Source organism: Crocuta crocuta, unplaced genomic scaffold (genome assembly GCF_008692635.1).
Source record: "Crocuta crocuta isolate KB4526 unplaced genomic scaffold, BGI_CrCroc_1.0 scaffold48, whole genome shotgun sequence".
Lineage (NCBI taxonomy): Eukaryota > Metazoa > Chordata > Mammalia > Carnivora > Hyaenidae > Crocuta > Crocuta crocuta.
In genome coordinates, this window is record NW_027533089.1 from 797,865 (window position 1) to 820,715 (window position 22,851).

The window sequence follows — 22,851 nt, forward strand, 5'->3', positions numbered from 1 at the left end:
GGGAGGGGAGAGGAGGGGGCCTGGGATGGGGTGGGAGGGGAGAGGTAAGGAAAAGTTTCTACGTGGCACACCAAATATTCAATGACCAGACCTGCTCGGAAGACTGCAGCCCTGTCAGTACCCGAGGAGGGAGAGCGACTTCACTCCCTCCGCCTCTCTCCCTCCCGTTCCCCCGCCCTTTCCCGCAAAGGCATCTGGCTAGAGCGGTCCGTTAGGTGCTGTAGACACGACTGGCGGGCAAACGCCTTTGGAGTTAACAGCCCAGAGAGCTTTGAGTAGAAAAGCAAGCTTTGTCAGGAGTGCACAGAGCAGTAGAGGGGAAAAAGGGAGGGTGGCGAGGATTGGCCAAGGAAGAAAGAAGTTGTCAACCCCAAATGAGCAGGCTATAGCAGAAACCTGAGTCTGGTCCTGGTAGATGCCAAGATCTGAGTTCTCCCTAATGGGAATTAGCGCTCCCGGAGGCTGAACTCTGGGAAACCAGGTCTGTGTTCCTTCCCCAAGCTTAGTGGTGTTCACCTTCCTGAGTGGCAGGCGGTGCTTGACTATTCTTCTGCTTGACTTTAGCTGGTAAATAACAGTCAGAGCCTCCTTAGGACTGTGCTTAAATTTTGACACAGGTTATGCTAATTATTTTGATTCATTCATTTCAACGTTTTTAAGGATAAATAGTGTCTTTGACAGTGGAATCCACCAAAAGTTTGCTTTTTACCTTTGGTACCTTGTCACCAGCTGGGTTGGTCATTTCTGTCAGCAGTTCTGCCCTCTGCTGGTTTTATTTGGAATTTAAGCATCTGCCTCAGTACATAGGCCTCTTAAAATCCCTCTAACTACAGTGATGCTGGAAAAGGACACTCGATTAAGAAAGAACAGATATACTATTTCTTTTTCAGCTTGTTAGACACACATATGGACAAATATACCATAATGGCGGCTCTGAACTTAAAAAATAGAAACCAGGAGTTTCTTTAATGAAGACAGAGGAAATATAAATTTAGGAGACACCATTGTAGGCATTCAAGGATTATTTCACTGAAGATATTTCTATTTCATTTTCCACATTTGGTCTTCCTTAAAGCTCTAAGGATATCAGAAAGATCAAATTTCTACACTTGTATTGCAAAAATTGGCTCTTTTCAATCTAGCTTCAGATGTGAAACACTTTTAAACAAACATTTCAGTACCATGTCAAGTAAATGGTGGAAAAAGAACCTTTCCTATTATTGTAAGGCCAAGTAATGTGAGAAATAGCAAAATTTAAGGATCATGTGTTGTTTTTATTTGTCATTTCTGATGAAATGCCTCAAAAGTTACAAGAGTGGGTATTCATACTGTAAGATTTGGTATCCGCGTCATCAAGTTGCTAGGTGCTTATTACTTAGTGGGAAGATACATATTTACAAATGTACTACCAGGCATTTTGTCACTTAATAAACTTAATAAAGGAAGTAATAGTATACTAATGTTTAAAAAGGAGACATTGGTCTGAATCATCACACAAGGGAAATATAAACCCAATGTCCAGTTTTTATTCCAGTCATTAGATGTTCAGTTGAAGTAACAATATGATTTCATTCCAGTTCCTAAATAAAGGTATTATGTACTATAATTTGTTGATGTCACTGAGAGGCAGTGGTGTGATTTGGTTGCTAAATCAAAAGGTAATTTAAAACAGCCTATTTCCATCTAAAGTTTGCGTTTCTTGGATTTAGTACATTAAAGTCTTAAAAGTTCTGGGTTCCTAATAAATTAGACTCTAAAGAAAGTATAGTTAGGATCCTAAAGCATCTACCTTACAAAGAATAGTTTTTGGAATGAGTGGATTAAAAGAAAATTTATAATCTCATACAGAATCATATTATTTTACTTTGCAAATCCAAACTCTATAACTTGGTCATCTTTCACGTATTTATTAAAGATTTTCAGTATTTCTTATGATTTTTATATAACGGTATTATTTTTGTAACATATTCACTTGCATTAACTTCAATTTTATGTCTCATATATTTTCCTGTGGTTGACATAAATATTTTATCTCAGAAGTTTATGGATTTCTTTACCAATTAGTCCATTGCTTATCATAGATATGAGCTGAGATTTACCTGGAATTCATAGTGACTATGCTGTGATCGTGTTAAGAGTGATGGCTTTAAGAGTTTCAAAAAAACAGTTATGCTATAATTGAATACTAAGAAAAATAGTATCTAATTGAATCATTTTTTCTCTAATTAAAATAGTATTCAACCTTTGAGGGTTAAGCCAATACTGTGTCATGTAAAAAGTTGATTACTTTTATGAAGGGCTTTCAGAGCTTGTTGGCATTTGGTAGTGAGCTCTACTGGGGTGTTTTGAGTGCTCAGGATCAGCAGGTGAAATGGCGCTGGCTTCCAGGGTATGTGCTAATCCAACTTTGTAAAGAGATCAAGTTTGCCACTGTGGCTACTTAATCAGAATTGAGTAAAAAGATCAGATATACTTCTGATAACAATTTGCAGTGCCTGCTAGGATTATTTGTATTGTCTTTCCTCTTGTTTTTTAAATAAAAATGGACAAAGCAGTAATAGAGAAACAATAAAGAAAATTAGGCATCTTGTGAGATATGCTTGTTTTATTAAGTATCTTATGCATGCTTGTTTTATACCATTTTAGGGGCACATACATACTCAATTAAGTATAGATTCCATCACAAAATTGTCTATTAGTTTTAAAATTAAGTTTGTTAATCTCTGAAGTGACACTTTGCTTCATAATAAATACATAACTGAGTCTCTACTTCACGAAAATTACTCTTTAAAAGGTATTCTCATATTTGTTAACACAATTGTGAAGTTGCAAACAGAAATATATATGCCTAGGTAGTATGATTGCTTACAGTTTATTTAATTTTTTGGTTCTATGTTTGCCTTAGTGTAACTAACATAGAAGGAGCACATTATTCATGTTAGGTTATCCCCAAAATATAGCAAGGCAAACATGAATCTTTTTTCAGATTTTGGGGTAGGATTTCTGACCACCACCCCCCCCAAAAAACCCAAACTAAGTAGTCATCTTTCTTTTTTAGAAATTTGCTTTTTTCTGAAAAAACTCTCTTCACTCTGCCTAAAATACTGAAGCATTGCTTATTTACTGATAATGAATGAGATCAAATCAAGCTTGGTTGAGAGTCTGTAATAAAAAGCTGAACTTTCCAAAGAAAGAAAAGGTGTTTAGATCTGATTTTTAAAGAGAATGCTAGAGATAGACATTATCTCTAAGATTAGAGATTGCTTCTCTTTACTCCCTTCTCACTTTACTATGAAACTAAATCATAGAAAAGTTATTAGCTGAATGCTCTTCCTCATAAAAAATAAAATATTTTTATAATATTCAGTGATTTTCTAAGTAGAGTGAAGGTCAGCAGTAGTGACAAAAAGATCTTTAAATAATAGTGGTTTGAGACTTTATGGAATGACAAATATTGCTTAAATGTACGTGTCTGACTTTATATTTAGTGAGAAGATAGATTAAATTAAAGAAATTGAAGAAAATCAGATGGGAAATGGAGTTATAGAATGCATTTAAAAATTTCTCGGTTTCCTAAGTTTGAAGACAGGTAATTTTTGATCATTTGTATTGTTAATATACCTGATTCTGTGATTCTGTAAGATTATCCGTATCAGAGTAGAAGGCATAATAGTTCATAAAATACCTTTGGTGTATGTTTGTTGCTAGAGTAGGAATCTAATTTTTTATCCACTCTAATGTTGTTAATGGAGGATCAGGCACGGCTTCAAATTTTTAAGAAGCTATGCAAATTATGTATTTATTTCAAATGATATATTTAATAATATATCTCTATATTTATTGAAAATACTGTCAAATTTCTGTGCCTTCCAAGTTGCTTTTATAGTGATTGGAATATATATAGGTTTTATGTAGATAACATAATTTATATAGACATATACTATCTATCTATGTGTTAGGTTTTATGAGTAAGTCAGTGAATTAATTATTACTTGCTATGACTTGTTTGTTTAATAGATCATCTTTTTCTGAATAAGTGGCAAATGTTGGGGAAAAATAGGAGAGCACTTAGTAGTGCAAATTCTAATTAATTTTCCTTTCAGACTATTAAAGGATCTGAGATGACATAAACAACTTTTACCTCAAGAATAAGTGGACAGTTAATCTACAAAGAAGTAGACACTCTTAAGAGGTTACCATGATATTTGTTGTGCTGGCAACTACAATGGTAGGGCTCTTTTTCCACCAAATGAAGAATTTTCCTATCTTTACGGAAAGCAGTACATGTCCTTAGTGTCCTGAAGACGATACTGTGGAAGGTAAATATTTATACTCATGATCAGCTTTAACAATTTATACGAATATAGGGTTTTGTAAGTACTGAGCTCTCCCCATCATTTTATATCATTTTTAATGATTATACTTAGGGATTCAAAAACCAGAATTCCATTGTATATCCTAAACATACTTTTCTTTCCTCCTACCTTAGGAGAAATAATTAGGGGCAGTTGGTGTAATCATTAGGAATTCAGAGCAACTGCAGAGTGGGAGCTGAGAGCTGATCTGCATTTCAGCTTTTTCTCCTCCACTTCCCTCATTTGATACTGGGGAAATGTGACCTGAGCTGGGAGTGGTGAGAGGAAACCAAACTTTGTTTTAGACCATTGGAGTTTTGTTCCTTAGCAAAGAAGAAAGAGAGGTATACACAGATGCTATAAAAAGTTACAGTGTTCCCTAAATTCTCTCACTGAAGAGGCAGCTTTAAATGTAGATTTCAGTGTAGCTTTTGGTATACTGTAATGACTTTCCTAAATTTGGACTTTCTTCTAATTTCTCTTGTGATTTAATTCATAACATAAAGTTTTATTTTTTTTTCATTTTAAACTGCCTTCTTTATTATAATCTGACCTATGTACTTGTTTTCTTGAAAAACCCTAATATGATTTTATTTTTATAGGTTTTTTCCCCCCTACTTTCTGCTGTCTCTGAACTCAACCTGAATAGTGCTAGTTGGTAAGGATGAAAGTTGAATTTAAAGCGAGTTAGCGAGTAGTATCTATCGGTTGCAGTCTTTGGCCTACTATTGACTTGGCTAGTGGTTCTTTAGACATTGGCTGATCACCAGACCTACTGTTATCTGGTAAAATAAACTCTTTGCTTGCTGCGCATGGAATTAGAGACAGTGCTATTAATTTAAGAGAAAGAACCCAGAGAAAAGAAAGGTTATCATATTTCAGAGTAAGAGACCGGCTTAAATACGACTTGACAATTGAGAACTAAAACAAACCTGTGTAAAAGTGCTTTAGCACAATCAACTTTTGCAATCCCTTCAAACCTTCTTTTTTTTCCTTAAAAAGCATTTCTTTCTTATTTTAAACAAATTTAATTGCTCTTGAATGGCCCTGTACTATACAGGCAAATGAAGGTCCCTATTCATAGAACCTGAGCGCATACAGTGTCAGTGGAAGCTTCCTTCCTCTGTCTGACTGGTAAACTGGTATCCGGGCTTAGAGGCATGAACCTTCCACCGTGTGAGGTGGTTGGCTTTCCTTCCTCATGCAGCTATTCACAAACAACTTCCCAAAAGGATGACTGCCAGAAAGAGCAGTGGTTGCAATTCCTGACAAAGCTAATAAGAAACTCTAAAGCACTTTTGCACTTTGTGCTCATAGAGAGCTCTGATGAGAAAGAAGAGCTGTGTATATTCAAGTGATATTTTCTCTGACCTCTCTCTTTAGGTTAGAGTCCAACAGTGGAGCACAACCTACGAGCTGTTACTCTTATTTTTGATGCTGATGAGTCTTCAAAATATTTCTCTGGTTTTGGGGATAAAAGTATTGTCTAAATGGCTTGGCATGATATAGAGCTCCCTTCATGGGACCCCTCTGTACGTCCAGGCTCATGACCAGCCATTTCCCCACCTGCCACAAACCTGCCCCTATTTACCCTGCATTTTATCCATCTTAAATCTCTTGCCCTTATTCTCCCCTGTCATAGAACATGCTATTCTCTTTCCCTGGAATATCTGTACTCTTCTCTTCCACCTAGCAAATGTCCTTCTCCTACTTCAAGGTTTAGATCAGATTTCATGTCTCCATGTAACACTAAATGCGTGCTTATTACATACCAGGTCCTGTTGTTAGCACATTTTGTATAGAGTCTCATTTCTTTGTGATAATTGCCCTGTAAGCAAGCTAATATAAAGATATCTATTTTACCCATGAAGGAACTGAAAAAGCAGAGAGGTTAATTATCATGCCTGACGTCACACAGGTCCTATGTGATAGACCCAGGATTTGAACCTAGACAGTGTTGTTCCAGAGCCCATGTTTTTGCTCATTTGTCCATGCTTACTTTATGGTGTGTTCTAATGTTTACACACAGCATCCCTGACTTACGGTTATTGTGCCCTGGGGCCTAATATTTAGGCACAAAATCATGCAGCTGCACCACAGTAAGCATCATGGCAATTGTGTGAATAAGTTGAATGCCACCAAGAAGAAAGTTAAAGTGGATTTGACAAAAAATGATGTTATAATTCAGGTAACTCTTCAGCCTGCTTTAGAGTTCAGTGATGGAGGTCGCCCCACTCTTTCAAAGACAAACCTAAGCCCTAATGATGGTGGAGAACACAAAGGGCTGTTGCTGGAAACCAGCAAATGTTACTTTGTTTCCTTTGACTTATTTAAGAAGTGGACAGCTGTATCTGTTAACATTCAAGGTTCAGATTGGGGTTGGTTTAGTTACATTAAGTAATAAGGACACTTACAAATTGCTGCCTGTTTTAATCAGTATCCTTTGCAAGGAACAGCAGGTCCACTTTGGGAGACACATATATGGTAGTATGCTTATTACCTTCACTATAAAAATGTCAGATCTGATTATCTAAAAGCTGTTTGGAGTGTAATCAACTGGGAGAATGTAACTAAAAGATACACAGTTTGCAAAAAAAAAAAATGATCATTATTTTAAAAATTACTCATTTATATGTTGGGCATCCGTAGGAGTTGTTGACTGGTAATGACTATGATTTAGTTTTATTTCCGTCCCCAATGTCTACCAAGATGCTAGAATGCACAGCATATAATATTGTCACTATTTAGATTATTAATTATCCTTCTTACGTTGCCCAGTGGACTGGAACAAGGTTAAATCTAGTTAACTTGGAGTGGTGTGAAGTGACTTCCTCATGTCATGTAAGCAGTAATTAGATCCTCCCCTCTTTCTTTACTTCTTTTCTGTAAGTGAAAGAATTGGGATCTCTCTCTAGCTTGCCTCATTTGGAAAACATTTTTGCACATTCTTTCCAAAGACGCTTCTAAATATTTGAAGCTACGGATTCACTAGGATATCTCTAAAATTGTAGTTTGCTTTAACATAGGAATCTGATAGAGAAAAACACCATATGAAGTAGTATTTTTGCTTTGACAGCAACGTAAATCATCATTTCACTGTCTGATGGTGAACAAAAAAGTTTAATCCAAAGTCTGTTAAAGTAATACTTGGGAAAATTCCTATCATATATTTATTTTGAAACTTTTATCTCGGTTTTCCATGCTATTAGGAATTTTTGATTTTGCTTAGTAAATGTTGGAATGAGTACCTATCTCTATTTATTGCTTTATGATTATTTTAGTAAACTCATTCTTCAGGTTAGAAACTAATTTGCATATTATAATTATGTTATAATTATTATATTATGAAGTATCATCTTTAAGCAAGGAGTATGTAAAGTTTCAGGTGCTTAATAAGACTAACAGATAGTGGTTGTAAGATTGTTTTGGAAGAATATTATGTATTTTTTGTATTCTGTTCTTATCCATTCTATATTCCTAAAATCATTAGGATCGGTACCTTTATTGTTTAATTTAGTGTGTCCCAAGCACATAGAACAGATCCTGTCACATAGTTAGCATCTGATAAATCTTTGTTGAATGAAGTGAAAGTGAAGGTCAGGCTCTAATGAATTGCTCTTCAATAGCCTAACTAACAATCTANGCTTTTTCCTCAGGATTTAGAAATTATCTCTTAAAGAAATACCTCTCATCAACTATGCAGACTGAGGTAGCTGAGGTTTAAAAACATCCTAAAGCATGCTATACCACTACACTTACTCCAAAGTTCAATGCTAATCACAGAATAATTTTTTTAATGTTTTTTTTTATTTTTTTTATTTCTAAGAGAGAGAGAGAGAGAGAGAGAGAGCGTGAGCAGGGGAGGGTCAGAGAGGGAGGGAGTCACAGACTGAAACAGGCTCCAGGCTCGAGCTGGCAGTCAGCACATAGCCCGACGCGGGGCCCGAACCCACGAACCGCAAGATCATGACCTAAGCGAAAGTCGGACGCTTAACCGACTAAGCCACCCAGGCACCCCTAATCACAGAATAATTTTGATGCTAAAATGAAAACAGGGAATGAATCCTTTTCATCTATGTGAGAAACTTTAGCTTCTAGCATTATTCCTGGAGTATAACAGATGGCCAATAAATGTTTATCACATGAATTAATGACCTCACAAGCAAGGGATTTTACTAAAGTCAAGAAGATAGGAGCTGTCAGCCCTGGCCTGCTATCACAATCATTTGCAGTCACATCTCTGTGGATTTTGATTTATTTTGTGTGGGTTCCAAGCAAAATCCACAGGTAATTTTGATGCACTTCTAAGAGCTTATGAATCCTCTGTAATAAGAAATTAAATATATGCAGAAATGAGAATGTGTCTACTTGTATAACAGGGTACTGGAAATGAAATAAAAGGTTATTTATCTGCTGTGTACAAATATTTTGATAAATACCCAATTACCCAAGAGTAGTGACTCTGCAGCAACTGATTTGAATAGATCAACTGATTATAATATAGATAATACTTTTTTCTGATCCTCCTGTCCATAGCATATAATAAACAAACTACTAACAAATATTGCTTCTCTAAACATTAAAATCAAATGCTTGTATTGAAACTATAATTTTAGTTTTATAATATACATTTTAATAGCTTCAGCCATTTGTAAATCAGAAATGCCAAACTTTTGAAGTATCACACTCTCAGCTGGCATTTGTTCTTTCCTTTGCCATCCTCAGGGTTGTGATATTATTTCTGCTTTCAATTTTCAGTTCCTAGAAGCTTTTTATGATACAAGAAAGTTTGGGGTTGAGGTGTTCAATAACATTGAAAATTAAATGACTCTCTTCTATGTGCAATCAATGTTAGGTGCCCTGACCACAGGGATATTATGCCAGTGTCTATTCTTATGGGGTGTGTGTGTGTTATCAGGAGAGTGCTGGGGTTAGGACAATTGGCTAGGGCCACATAACACAAGACCGTATGGATATATTTTTCTGCATAGCACAAAATCATGTGACTAATTAAAAAAATTCAAGGAGGTGGCTAAGTTGGCAAAGTCAGTATATACTTTGATATCTATCCATACTAGGTGGTTCCACTTGGCTACAACCATTGGGTCTTGTGACAAATAACCAGAGAACTGGGGCCTTGCTGCCATTTATGGAATAGCCAACCCACTGTAAAGTCACCTGGAGTTCTCCAAGATAATTAGTTCAGTCACTCTTGATACAGAGTCATGGCCATTATGAACTTGAAAAATATATGAATGAATTATCTTCCTATTTTATAAGAGAGTACATTAAACAAAATATGTGTACATATTTAGAAAATCTGTTAGAAACCAAAGATGAGCCTGACATTTTTAAACCTTAAATGTGATTTTTCTTGTTATTACCCAAAGAATAGCATGTTTTAGGACACACATTATAAGTAATTTTTTTGCTGTTGTCTCTGAGGATTCATATATTGTACCAAGATCTCTATTTAGATTATTTGAGAGGATGAAATATTTATTATAAGCATTTAAAAAATTTTTACATTTATTTATTTATGAGAGAAAGAGAGAGCATGAGTAGGGGAGGAGCAGAGAAAGAGAGAGGGAGACACAGAATCTGAAGCAGTCTTCAGGCTGCTGTCAGCTATCAGCACAGAGCCCAGTGTGGGACTAAAACTCAGGACTGCAAGATCATGATCTGAGCTGAAGTAGGACGCTTTACCGACTGAGCACCCCAATTATAAGCATTTTTTAAGTCATAATGATTTCTTTCATGGAAAGTTATATCAAATAGAATTTTAAAATAAGCGTCGGGGCACCTGGGCGACTCAGTTGGTTAAGCGTCTGACTTCGGCTCAGGTCATGATCTCATGGTTTGTGGGTTTGAGCCCCGTGTCAGGCTCTGTGCTGACAGCTAGCTCAGAGTCTGGAGCCTGCTTCAGATTCTGTATCTCGCTCTCTCTCTCTCTGACCCTCCCCTGCTCACGCTGTCGCTGTCTCTCTCTTTTTCTCAGAAATAAATAGAACATTTACAAAAATTTAAAAATAAATAAAAAATAAAAAATAAAATGTCATTAATTACTTACAGTTTTAAATGAAGTTAAAAGGCTGTCAACTCCCAAAGTTATATTTCTACCCCAGATCATTTCCCTGAATTCTAGACTCATATACCCAACTGCCTATTCAGCCATTTCCAGTACAATGTATTAAATGATCTCAAAATTAGCATGCCCAAACCTGAATTGCCGATCTCCTCTCCTGAAACCTGTTCCTCTCACAATCTTTCCCATGTCATAACGTTAACTAAGATACTTGAGTAGCTTTGACTCCTATTCTCTCCTGCTCCAGTATCCAACCCATCAGCAACCCTGTCAACTGTGTCTTCAGATATACTCAGCATCTGACCCAGTTCTTCATCTCTCAGTCCAAAATCGCAAAATTGACAGTTTTACACCTAGAGGTTGGACATTGCTTCCTGTCTGCTCTCTAGACAGTCTGTTCCACTGAGTGCCCCTCTATAGTCAGTTCTCAGCACAGCAGCCACAGCAGTCTGGAAAAAGAGCTCATTCATGTTATTACTCTCTTCCCTGAACTTCCAGCGGTTTTCTGTCTTACTTGGAATAAAATCTAAACTCCATGGACACCCAGCAGGACCCATAGTCTGCCTCCAACCTGCTTCACCCTTACTTCTCTGACCTCACCTCTTACACCCCTTTTATTTTCTTTGCTGGAGGCATAATTGTCTCCTTGCATTTCCTCCAACTCCTCCCATTTGGGGCAACTCCTACATCAGGTACTTTGTACTTACTGTTCCCTTTGCTTAGAATGCTATTCTGCCAAAATATCAGGACAGAGGAGCCTCTTATTCCTTGCCAGACTTAGCTCAAACATCATCTTATTCAGGCCTTTCCTGTCTTTTTTACTTGATATTAAAATTTATGCCTCCTCAACCCTCATTTGCTGATTTATTTTTCTCCTATGACTCTATTTGTAATTTATAAAAAGTAATGACTTATTTAAATTAAAGGTGGAGATTTTATTTTAAGACCCTATACAAAATGTAGAATTAGATATTTTTGGAGTGCAAGGAATACAATTATTGTTTTAAAGTATTTGGGTAGCTTCTAAGCCATTTTTATCCAAATAGTTTCCATAGTTTTTAAGTTTTTTAATTTAAACAATTTTTTAATGTTTATTTATTTTTGAGACAGAGAGAGACAGAGCATGAGGGAGGGAGGGGCAGAGAGAGAGAGGGAGACACAGAAGCAGCTCCAGTCTCTGAGCTGTCAGCACAGAGTCTGACATGGGACTCGTACTTGCAAACCATGAGATCATGACCTGCCTTAACTGACTGAGCCACCTAGGCACCTCAACTTCCATCGTTTTTAATTTTACTTTACATATTTAGACATAGTCAATGTGACACTTCAATTCTACTTGGTAGGGGCTCCTGGATGGCAGTTGGCTGAACACCTGACTCTAGATTTCAGCTCAGGTCATGATCCCAGGGTCATGGGACGAAGCCTGTTGTCGGGTTCTGTATTGAGCGTGAAACCTGCTTAGTATTCTCTCTCTCTCTTTCTCTCTGACCCTCTCCCCTGCTCATACACTATCTCTCTCGAATAAGAAAATACGGGGAGGCCTGGGTGGCTCAGTCGGTTGGGTGTCCGACTTTGGCTCAGGTCATGATCTCACAGCTAGTGGGTTCGAGCCCCATGTCAGGCTCTGTGCTGACAGCTCAGAGCCTGGAGCCTGCTTCAGATTCTGTATCTCCCTCTCCCTCTGACCCTCCCCTGCTCACTCTGTCTCTCAGAAATAAATAAAAACATCAAAAAAATTTTTTTAATAAAAATAAATAAATAAATATTTAAAAAAGAAATCCACTTAGTAAATCATTTTACTTATTTAATGGACTCCATGCACATTGATTCAGTTGTTTTAAGAGATTGTAATTATATCAAATGGTAATGGGAGTTGGTACTTTGTTTCCCTGGTTTAACAGAGCAATAATATGGGACTTGTGTTTACTTAGAAAGTAGATGAGTGATATTTGCAGGCAAAGACCTAAAAGCCACTACATATGAATATATTAAATATTGTTACAGAAATGCCCATACATTCTGATATTCAAAGCAAATTTATTTGTTTTTTCCAATCAGTGCTAAATCTAGGCTAGGATCCTGGGATTTACACATTTCTTTCAACTTCTGGGCAGGTCAGAATTAGAATAAACTGTCAATAGTGAGATCTGGGTACAATGGATTGTGGTCGGAGTCACCCTTTTTACATTACTTCTGTTTTAGAATATTTCACTATGTATTTCTTTTACCCTGACCTTCCCAATTTTGAATTTCACCGTGTAATCGATTTTTTTAAGCTAGTATTTTCATGAGATTGTAAGGAAGTGCATTTACATTTGATCGTTGGGTTTCTGTTTTCTGAAATGGTATTACCATTAGTCTTTTTAGATGCCTGGTTTTGAGTAAGTTAACTATAAAATTCCTAAAACTACAGACCACTGTTTTATATGTGTCTTTGTCCATGTCATTATCAATTTAATGCTATTTTTTTGTTTGAATAGCAATCATCCAGTTTTTCTAAGATGCCCATCAAAAACTTGAGCCTTGAGATACTTATATTCATTTTGTTCATTTTTTTTTTCTGTAGGGAAATACACTCTTTCTAAACGTAGGTTTAAAATGACAAAATATTTAAGTTTATTATCAAATCTCTTGGTGATAAAATGAACTCTAAACACGTCCCATTCCCAGGCTTATTTAAGTGTAAACTCTACAACCATAATCTCATAAGCTTACAATTTATTAATGTATTCAAACAGTTACTTCTCCCATTTTATACTTTGCGTACAAATGTTAGATTAGATTATTGAATACAGGCAAAATGTCTGATCATTTCAGCTACAAAGAGTTGTGTTGAGACATAGGAAATTTATGTGATCTGTTGACATTATTTGTGCTGCATAGTCACTTAAAGATAAACTTCCATACCTTTTTTCTTTTTAATATGGGAGAACTTTCAATCTGTTTCATTTTCTAATACTTCATGTTTGTTTGCAATACCAGTTTGGTATGTAGCATATATGTGTTTGAAATAAATATAGAAATAGTATCAGAGGAAAGACACTAAAATATTAGTTTTTTTAAACTTTTTTAACCTGTGTAATTATTTTTTAAATTTAAATTTTAGTTAACAAATATTTTACTAAATAAGTCACATCACAGTTGCTATATTTAACCTACAGTTATGTTAACATCTGTGCAATACAAAAGATAAATTATTGAAAGAGGAAAATGCTAATGATAGTGTATTAATGTCAGGTTGTGCTATAGAGTGGAAGTGGAGCTGTGAACATGAAAATACAGATTCAAGACTCATTTGGTTGCACAAGCTTCCAGGGGACTTCCTGGAAGATATCTGATGGACCTTTAGAGATGGAAACCTGTTCAGTCTTCTACCCTTTTGTAAGGAGATTTCCCAAGGTAGTCAGGAGAAATGGATAGCAGGATTCAAGGGAATTCTAACTCTGGGGAGACATGGGTGGTGCTCATGTGAACTATAAAAGACGTTGAAAAAAATTGAAAATTTAAGGAAACAGTGCTTTTAGATATTATTTTTATTGCATGCTAATTATTATGTGTTAGACACTATCATCAGAGATTAAAATGCCTTATCCTATTTAATTCTCAAAATGACGCTAAGTTGGAGAAATTAAGTTTTAGAGGGGTAAGTATGTTACCCAAAGTCACATGGATAATAAATGCTTGGACCAGATGTTGGACTAGAAGATGAACAAATTTGGATTAGAAGTTGGGCAGTTCCAGCCATAGGAGCTCACTTATTAATTGTTGCCTATTCACCTATCATATCCTACCATTTAGACTCTTTATTAAGAGAGTCTATCTTGTGATTTTGAAGTAGAGCAGGGTACTGGTAATAGTTAGATTATAATATTAGTTACTTGACTCTCACTTTTTCTTTTGTCAATCCTACATTCCACCACCACATAAACACAGCAGCACTCCTGTTTTGATATTTATCTAAAACACCAAAGCATTTCATGACTGGGTGAGAGATGGTTTATAACTTTTTCTGTGTTTTATTTTATTTTTATTTCTCCCTATAATAATATGTTTCATATGTGGCTTGTGATATGAAGTACAAGGTGAGGATAAGTGACTCCCTAGAAATGGGAAAGCACCTACTTTAGAAAGGCCACTTAAGAACTGTGTTCTTGTCACACTTGAATCAAATGGAAGCAATCTGATTTGGAAAGCTCTTCAAGGTGCTGTTTGTAAAGGCCATTTCCAATCCTATTGGTTTTCCTGTTCAGACTGGTGGGAAAGAAACTTTAGCTCTGAGGCAGGATGTAGCTGCTCATTCATTCATTTATTCATTCATTCATTAAACATACCTCTATTGATTACTTACTATGGGTCAGCTGCTATGTTATTTATGAATACGACAGTGAGCATCAATAGTGCTGATGTTTGCTGTTATAGGGTTTACAATTTATCAGGGGAGGCAGACATCAAACAATAAATTACAAGCTTAGCAGAGAGAGACAGGGAAATTAGGTAGTATGAGTTTGTAACAGGGAGTTTAGAAATACACTGTGCCCTAGTGAAAATGAGATAATTAAGCAAGCAAACAAAATAGAGTGTGGAGTTATCCAAGGGGAGTATAGGGTACTTGAGATCATATAACCCAGCCTGGGAGAGATAAGAAATGATTTCCTGAAGGAAGTTGTGATTATGTGGAGATCAAAAGGTTTATTAGGTCTCAGTCCACCTGGCTTTAATCCTGGCTACCCATTAGATTCTTCTGGGAAACTTTTAAAACATGAATACCTGCCCTCCCCACCTCCCTGCTCCACCTAGTCATTCTAGTTATTTGTTCTTATATAGGACCTAGGCATTCTTATATTTTAAAAGATCTCTAGGAAATTCTAATGACAGCTAGGGTTGAAAAACAATGATCCTTAGCCAATTGAGGAAGGATTGAAAAAAATAAATCCCCAATAAAGGTAACACAATATATTCTAGAAACTAAGAGAAGTTTATTTCATCTGGAGCATAACATTTGGGGTTGGAGAAGTAGGTGGGAGTTAGTATGGATGTTTCCTTTGGAGATTGTGGCTCTGAATATCCATGATGGAGATCTGATTTTCCTCAAGAGGTTCTCAGCAGCTATGGAACACCCAGGGAGAATTTGGCCATCGAAATTTATTCAGTGCTCATGTCTTGTCAGGCAACTATGATTACTTTCATTTCTTTGTACTCTATGCTGTCTTGTATTTGTGTTGCATATCTGATATTTCTGTCACACTTCTTTTGGCTTATAAACTTTTACCCATCCTTCAGGACTCAGCTACTTTTATCTGTACAGACCCTATCACAGCTATTCAACTCTTGTAGGGCAAAAGCAGCTATGGACAATATATAAATGATTGGGTGTAGCTGTAGTCTAATAAAACTCTTATTTGTGGATGCTGAAATTTAAATTTCATATAATTTCCTTATGGCACAAAATTATGCTTTTAATTTTTTTAATGATATAAAAATAAAACCATTCTTATGTCCTGTATCTTTACAAAAATAGTCAGCAAGGTCTTATCCCACAGGCATAGTTTTTCCTGCTGCTGTGCTAAGGCATTGTCACAAATGCCAACTCGCAAACTTTGGTAAATATTTTTATTATTTTCATTTTACAGATGTAGAAACTGAAGTACAAAGCAGTTAAATTCTGAGTCCAAATCACACAGATGCCAAGTGCCAGGGATTCAGAGCAATTCCAGTTCTTCAACACTATGCATTGCTGTAGTTTTCTCCTTTCTGGTCATGGGACTGTGTGAAGTTTAAAGGAGGAATTAATTAGAGATGAAACAATCAAAGCATTGTGAGGCTTTATATCAGTAATCCATGTGGACACTGAAGGCAACAGAGGGAAAGGATTAAAGACTTGGGACAGACTAATCAATGAATGAGTTGGGATGTTTAAGAGATCAGCAGAACATAATAAAAAAGACATATTAGGCCCTCAAAATTTTTTGTTTCAAGACAAGAGAGCCCTGCTGACTTCAGAGAAAGTTGCTTCTATGTATTTTCACATTATCGTGTTTCACATTCAGCCACTATTTTATAGAGTTCATGTATGTGTTTGTATGTGTGTGTGTGTACATATCTATTCTCTTCTAGTTTGGATAAAAAAAAATCAAGTATAGGCAAACATTAAAACCAAGTGTGACAAGTGCATAATAGAGGTAAGCATATCTAAATGAGCTTTGGGAGATAGGAAATGCTTTCTGGAGCAGATTACACATCACTCATATTCTATGTATCAGGTGAAGTGGAGCTAAGTATTTCAGACTGGGGAAATGGGATTCAAGAGCCCGGAGGTAGGAGAAAGAAGATGAGGGGTTCTGGGCAGTCTGAATTCAGTATAGCTAAAGTGCTGAGTGAGGAAGGAGTTAGGGGAAATGACAATGAAAAAAAAAATGATGGAGGTACATAGGGGTGGTACCGGGAGCACAAATGGATGTGTTCAGATCTTTAGGATTTTATATGTGAGTTTCTGTGCATACTATCTGGAAGTTAGTGGATTCACTGAAGGAATTTAAGCAGCAAAGTGACATAAAGCCTGGTGTTTTGGAAGCTTGCTCAAGTTATGGTATGCAGAATGATGAGAAAAGACATGGAAGCCAGTTAAATGGCTATTGTAATAATGCACCCGGCTCTGCTATCTTATTCTCCGTTTAAAAAACTAACCGTATGCAAATAAAGGCAGAAAAAATATTGTTTAACAAAATATTGTGCTGATTGGATACATTTGAAATTTTAATCATGATTATGCCATCAGCTATTGGCAACAAGGAAACAATTCCAATATTAAGGACATTTAAGAATTGCTATGAATATGGAAATTTTGCTTTTTTAGATATATCAAGTTAGGCTACAACAAACTACTGGTTTTAATCTTTAAACAGTTGCAATTCAGCTAGTAAAATATGAAGAGTTTCCCTATGTATGTATGTGTATATGTGTATGTGTGTATGTATAAAACCATGGAATCCATATTATAAGAATTTGTTAAATGCTGTAATTATAAAATCAAATAGTAGGCAGATTTCAAAGTTGGTTAATATACTATTTAGTTTACTTGAAGGGAAAAACTTTAAAACTTGTTTAAACTTTGAAACTTAACCAAGGTTTACATTTTTATAACTTGATATGCCTTTTTATTTTCATCTTAGTTTTTAAAAATGTTTATTTGGGGGGTGCAGAGAGAGGAGACAGAAGATCCTAAGTGGGCTCTGCGCTGAACCCACGAACCGTGAGATCATGACCTGAGCCAAAGTGGGACGCTTAACCAATTGAGCCACCCAGGTGCTCCTTGATAGGCCTTTTTAGAAAAAGAAAAGAAACCTAGTTGAAATCTTTACTTGTCCCTATTTTTAATTGATTTTTGAAGAGTGAATTCTTTCATATAATGTGTCTCTGTAAATAATTTTGTGAGGCTTTAAAAATAGAGCTCTCATTTTGAATCCTGTAGAGGGAATACGTTTTTGTCACATTATTTTCAAAGTAGGAAGGAATACGTGTGACAAAATCTGTACTTTTGGAAAAGATCATCCTGTGAAAAGACATTTTGGAGAGAAGGGATATCTGGTTTGTTTTATATATTATTTACCTATGAGCAGTTGGGGCCATGACCATGGACTGCATCATTTTATTTATAGAATTACAGCCTTCATAGCTGTGTTCATGTCTTTCCTTGAATCTTTACCCTATCAGATGTACTTTGCTAATTGCCTCAGAACAAGAAGATAAGATAAAATACCTAGATAAGATGCTTAGAAATAGTCTCTTTAAGAGTAATTTATACCCTGAAACATAAATTGAGTGTAACTTAAAAATAAACATCAGGAATCAATTAACTCAAGATATTGTAGTATGTTAAATTTTTGTTTTAAGTTTCTTTCCTAGAGTTTTTGTTTGTGGGATATAGCAATGAAGGTGGTGAAGTATAAAGAGCTTAGATTTGATATTTGCCTAGATCTCAGGAATATCCTTAGTTTGCTTTCTGGCTCTCAATTCCTCTCAATTCCTTATCCTGGGGATAAGAACATATGCCCTGCAAAGTCTGTGAAGATCTTAGCTTAGTGACTGGCACGTGTTAGGCTTTCTAGACATGGAAACCATTAAAATTACTACTTTCTTGGGCACCTGGGTTGCTCAGTTTTTAGAGTCCCAACTCTCAATTTTGGCTCAGATCATGATCCCAGGGTTGTGGGATCAAGCCCTGCACTGGGCTCTGTACTGAGCATAGAGCCTATTTATCTCCCTCTGCCTCCTCCCAGCTTGCATGCTCCCCTCCCTCAAGAAATAAAAATAAAAATAAATTATAACTTTCTTTTACTTTATGAGAGAAAAGAAGAAAGTTAAGAATGTCAGGTATTCCTAAAATTCCTAAATAATTCCCAAAATAATTGATCATTACAAGCAGGACTACTGCAAAAATTTTCTTGAATGCTCTTATTCTTTTAAAGTATTCCAAGGCTAAACCAGAGATGTCATATTTGGTAGAGTTAATGGTTCCTTTGAAATCCCTGATTTCTATAAAGAGAGTGTTTTTCTTTTCTTTATAATAATCTGGAAGAATGTGTACTGTACTGGATAGTGTGTTTTCATTCAGAGCTTGATTAAAATAGGTAGACAGTGTATTGTAAAAAGAAAGTACACTTGTTATACGCAAAAAGGAAAATTATATGAACCTTCGTCCACATATGTTTCTACATATGGAAGTCAATGCCCCTAAAATTTAATTAACTAAGGAAATGACCAAGCATACATTGCTCACATGCACTCATTCATTCATTCATTCATTCATGCATCCTGTAATGAACTGGTGGTTATTATAAAAAAAATTAGTTGAAAATAATAATTCTCTGTTTTAGGGTTTTTAAAGTTTATTTATTTTGAGAAAGAGAGAGAGAGAGAAAGAGAGAGAGAGAGAATGCCCATGCACAAATGGGGGAGGGGCAGAGAGGGAGAGAGAATCCCAAGCTGGGTCTGCGCTGTCATTGTAGAGCCTGACATGGGACTCGAACACGAACCAGGAGATCATGACCTGACCCAAAATCAAGAGTTGGATGCTTCACTGATTGAGCCACCCAGCACCCCAATATCATAATTTTCAATGAACAACACCCTGTTGTAGATCACTCTCTATGGATTGTGATAGTATTTTCTGATGGTATTTTGTGATGGTATTTTCTGATTCTAAAAATCAATTCCATTTCCAATCTCATTAAGTCCTTCCAGAAACAGTATATTTATAAAACCCAACATATTTTGAAATTTGAAGGCAATTCTGTTTATTTTTAGCTAAAAACTAAACTTTTCAAATCAGTAATATTGGTTCACTCTCAAGTAGAAGTGATCTCTTTTACCTCTGAACTAGAATATAAATACTTGCAGTAAGGACTTAGTCTCAGACATGGTCAGTAATACATTGGCCAACAACATATAGCCTTCTCTGAATATATTTATTTTTGAATAAAGAGAAAAAGTCAATAGAATATAGGTATACTGAATAATACAGAGTCTAAAGTCTGTTTTTGTAACAGTGCTTACACTACATGACTAATGTTTGGACTTGCTTAATGAACTAGGCAGATATTAAGTTGTGGATCAAGGAATTTGGTGGTCTAAAATATTGTTATTTTATGTCTGTTTTATTTCATAGAGTGCTATGTTTTGAAGGTTCATCCATGTTGTGGCATGTATCAGAATTTCATAGCTATTTATTACTGAATCCTATTCCATTGTATGTATGTATCACATTTTGTTACTCTGTTCGTGTATTGATAGAAACTTGGGTTCTTTCCATTTTTTGGCTATTGTGAATAATGTTTCAATGAACACTAGCACACAGGTATCTGTTTAAATGCCAGGGCTGGTTCAGTTCCTTTGGGTGTATACCAAGAGTGTAATTGCTTGGTTATATGGTACTTCTATGTCTACTGTTGTGAGGAACACTGTATGATTCCACTTATCTGAAATTTCTAGAATAGTCTACTTCATAGGGACAGAAATGACATTATCAGTTACCAGAGCCTGGGAAGAGGAGGTGAATAGGGAATCATTTCTTAATGGTTACAGAGTTTCTGTTTGGGGGGATGAAATGTCTTGGAAATAGATAGTGGTAATGGTTGCACAGCACTGTGAATATAATTATGCTCCCAAACTGTACACTAAAATGGTTAAAACAGAAAATTTGATGTTGTATGTATTTTATCACAATTAAAAAAGTGAATAGCATGATATACCAAATTCAATGAATTCTACACTTTAAGTGGGTGAATTGCATGGCGAATGACTTATATTCCAATAAAGCTGTTTAAAATATCAAGTTTATCCAAAGGGATTATACTTTATCACACCTTTGTCTAAAGATTACACTTTTATCCAAACTCTCCAAGGACTTTCGGTCTAAATCCTGAAGCATTAAGCAATGTCCATGAAGATACTCTGGCAAATTTAGAGTGTAAAAATCAACAAATTCTACACAAATACATATATACACACACATACACAGATAGATAAATATACACAGTACAAACCCATTCACACACGTATAGTATATACTTTGTAAATGGCTAACATAGGAAAGCATTCAAAACAAGAGCATTATGTTTTCTTACCTATTCTTTTTAACAACTTTTAACTTTGTGTACACAATATGGCTTAGTAACTGCACATTTTACAACAATTACGTATAACATTCATTGTGAATTTAAACCTTGAAAATCACCTTTATGTAGCTTATAAATACTTGAATGGTAAATCTATTAGAAATTAATGGAATATGTACAGATGCTGGCTTTCACTTTAATTCCAAATAATGAAATTACTTACAATGCCTGAAGACTTTATAAATTGTAATGGAGATGGATCAGACAGGTTGTAAATTCACATATATCCGATCACATATTAAATAGATAAAATGTACCATGTAATTAATATTGTGTAGATTCAATTCCATATCTGCTTATTCACCCAAATATGAATATCTTCTGTTTGCTTTTCCACAATTTTATTATTGATTTGAGATATTTTGCATTTGAAAATTTTTTAGTTTATACTATACCTGCTGCCCACTTTTCAGTCTCCCACCCAGATAACAGGGAAATGTGGTGAAGACAGATTTGAAAAGTAGAACAACAATATTTTCTCTTTTAAAAATACTCATTTTTATATTAGTTTATTTGCTCACATTTTTTAAACTTTTAACTTATTTTTCAGCTGCTCCAGTCGATGTACTAAAAGCTCTAGATTTTCACAATTCTCCAGAGGGAATATCAAAAACAACAGGCTTTTGCACAAGCAGAAAGAATTCAAAAGGTTCGGATACTGCTTACAGAGTTTCAAAGCAAGCACAACTCAGTGCTCCAACAAAACAATTATTTTCAGGTATGTTCACTTTTTACTACAACGATTATTACTTAGTTACTTATTATTGTTTCCCTTTATCATGCTATATAATGCACAATTATTGGGGCAGGAATTTTTTCCTACGTGGGACACTGAATACATTGTGGTCACTAAAGTGTCTTAATGAAAATAACTGATAATTTAATAATTGCCAGTTTTAATTCAACACAATCACAGAAGATACGCTTATTTGAAAATTTAATAATTTATCATTTTATTTCCAGATGACAAAAATTGAAGACAACATTGTATCTAGCTCATTTTTGCATCTAATCTTATAGAATTTATTCACTGGGGGAACATGGCATTTTACCAGTAATGACTACCCATGTGGCTTGAATGGGCATGTGGATTTATACATACTTAGTGTCTTTATAAAATTAAGTTTTTGTTGAAAGAAATATTTCTTCAGCAGATGTTATAAAACAGATTACTCAGTATTATTTTGGGGTCCTGTTCTTCTCTTAAGTACAGTAAAAGTTAGCCTCATCTCACAGTTATAAGGAGATCTGGGATTAGAGAGTTTGTAAACCTGGAAAGTTTTCGTAATGGTATTGAAAAATACTTGGTGAATATTTTTTCTTTCCATGAAAGCATTGATTGACCTAATAACACTAATTATCTGCGGATTATGATAATGTAGGGAAAGGGAGTTGAGTGAGGAGATGACAGTTTCTGAGCATCACATTGTCAAAGCAGGTTACTCGTTACAAGTGTGCTATTGCACGCATCAATTATTTTTTTCTTACAACTGTACTAAATTGAGTGTCCTCATTCTTATTTGATGGAAGAGGAAATTGAGTTTCATTCAAGTTCTTGGACTTGTCCAAATTACAAGGGTTCATGATTTAATCCAGGTCTTGTCTGTTGCCAAAGCCAGTATTCACTATACTATCAAGTGTTTCTTTCTGGTGCTTTGGAATCCTCTCAGAAATAATTTATCACTTATTTTTTAAAATTGTTAATTTTTTTTTTGAAAGAGAAAGAGGGAGAGAGAGA

The 22,851-nt window shown here is 35.4% G+C and overlaps 1 protein-coding gene and 1 pseudogene across 1 annotated transcript in view; both read left to right on the plus strand.

The window, feature by feature from the left end:
* Positions 1-22,851, plus strand: part of COL11A1 (collagen type XI alpha 1 chain) — a 210,683-nt gene that overhangs the window by 593 nt on the left and 187,239 nt on the right. The window contains exon 2 of the mRNA XM_077746071.1: positions 21,664-21,831. Coding sequence (XP_077602197.1) covers positions 21,664-21,831 — 168 coding nt within the window. The remainder of the gene's footprint in view (positions 1-21,663; positions 21,832-22,851) is intronic.
* LOC144216740 (superoxide dismutase [Mn], mitochondrial pseudogene) lies at positions 6,414-6,960 on the plus strand (annotated as a pseudogene).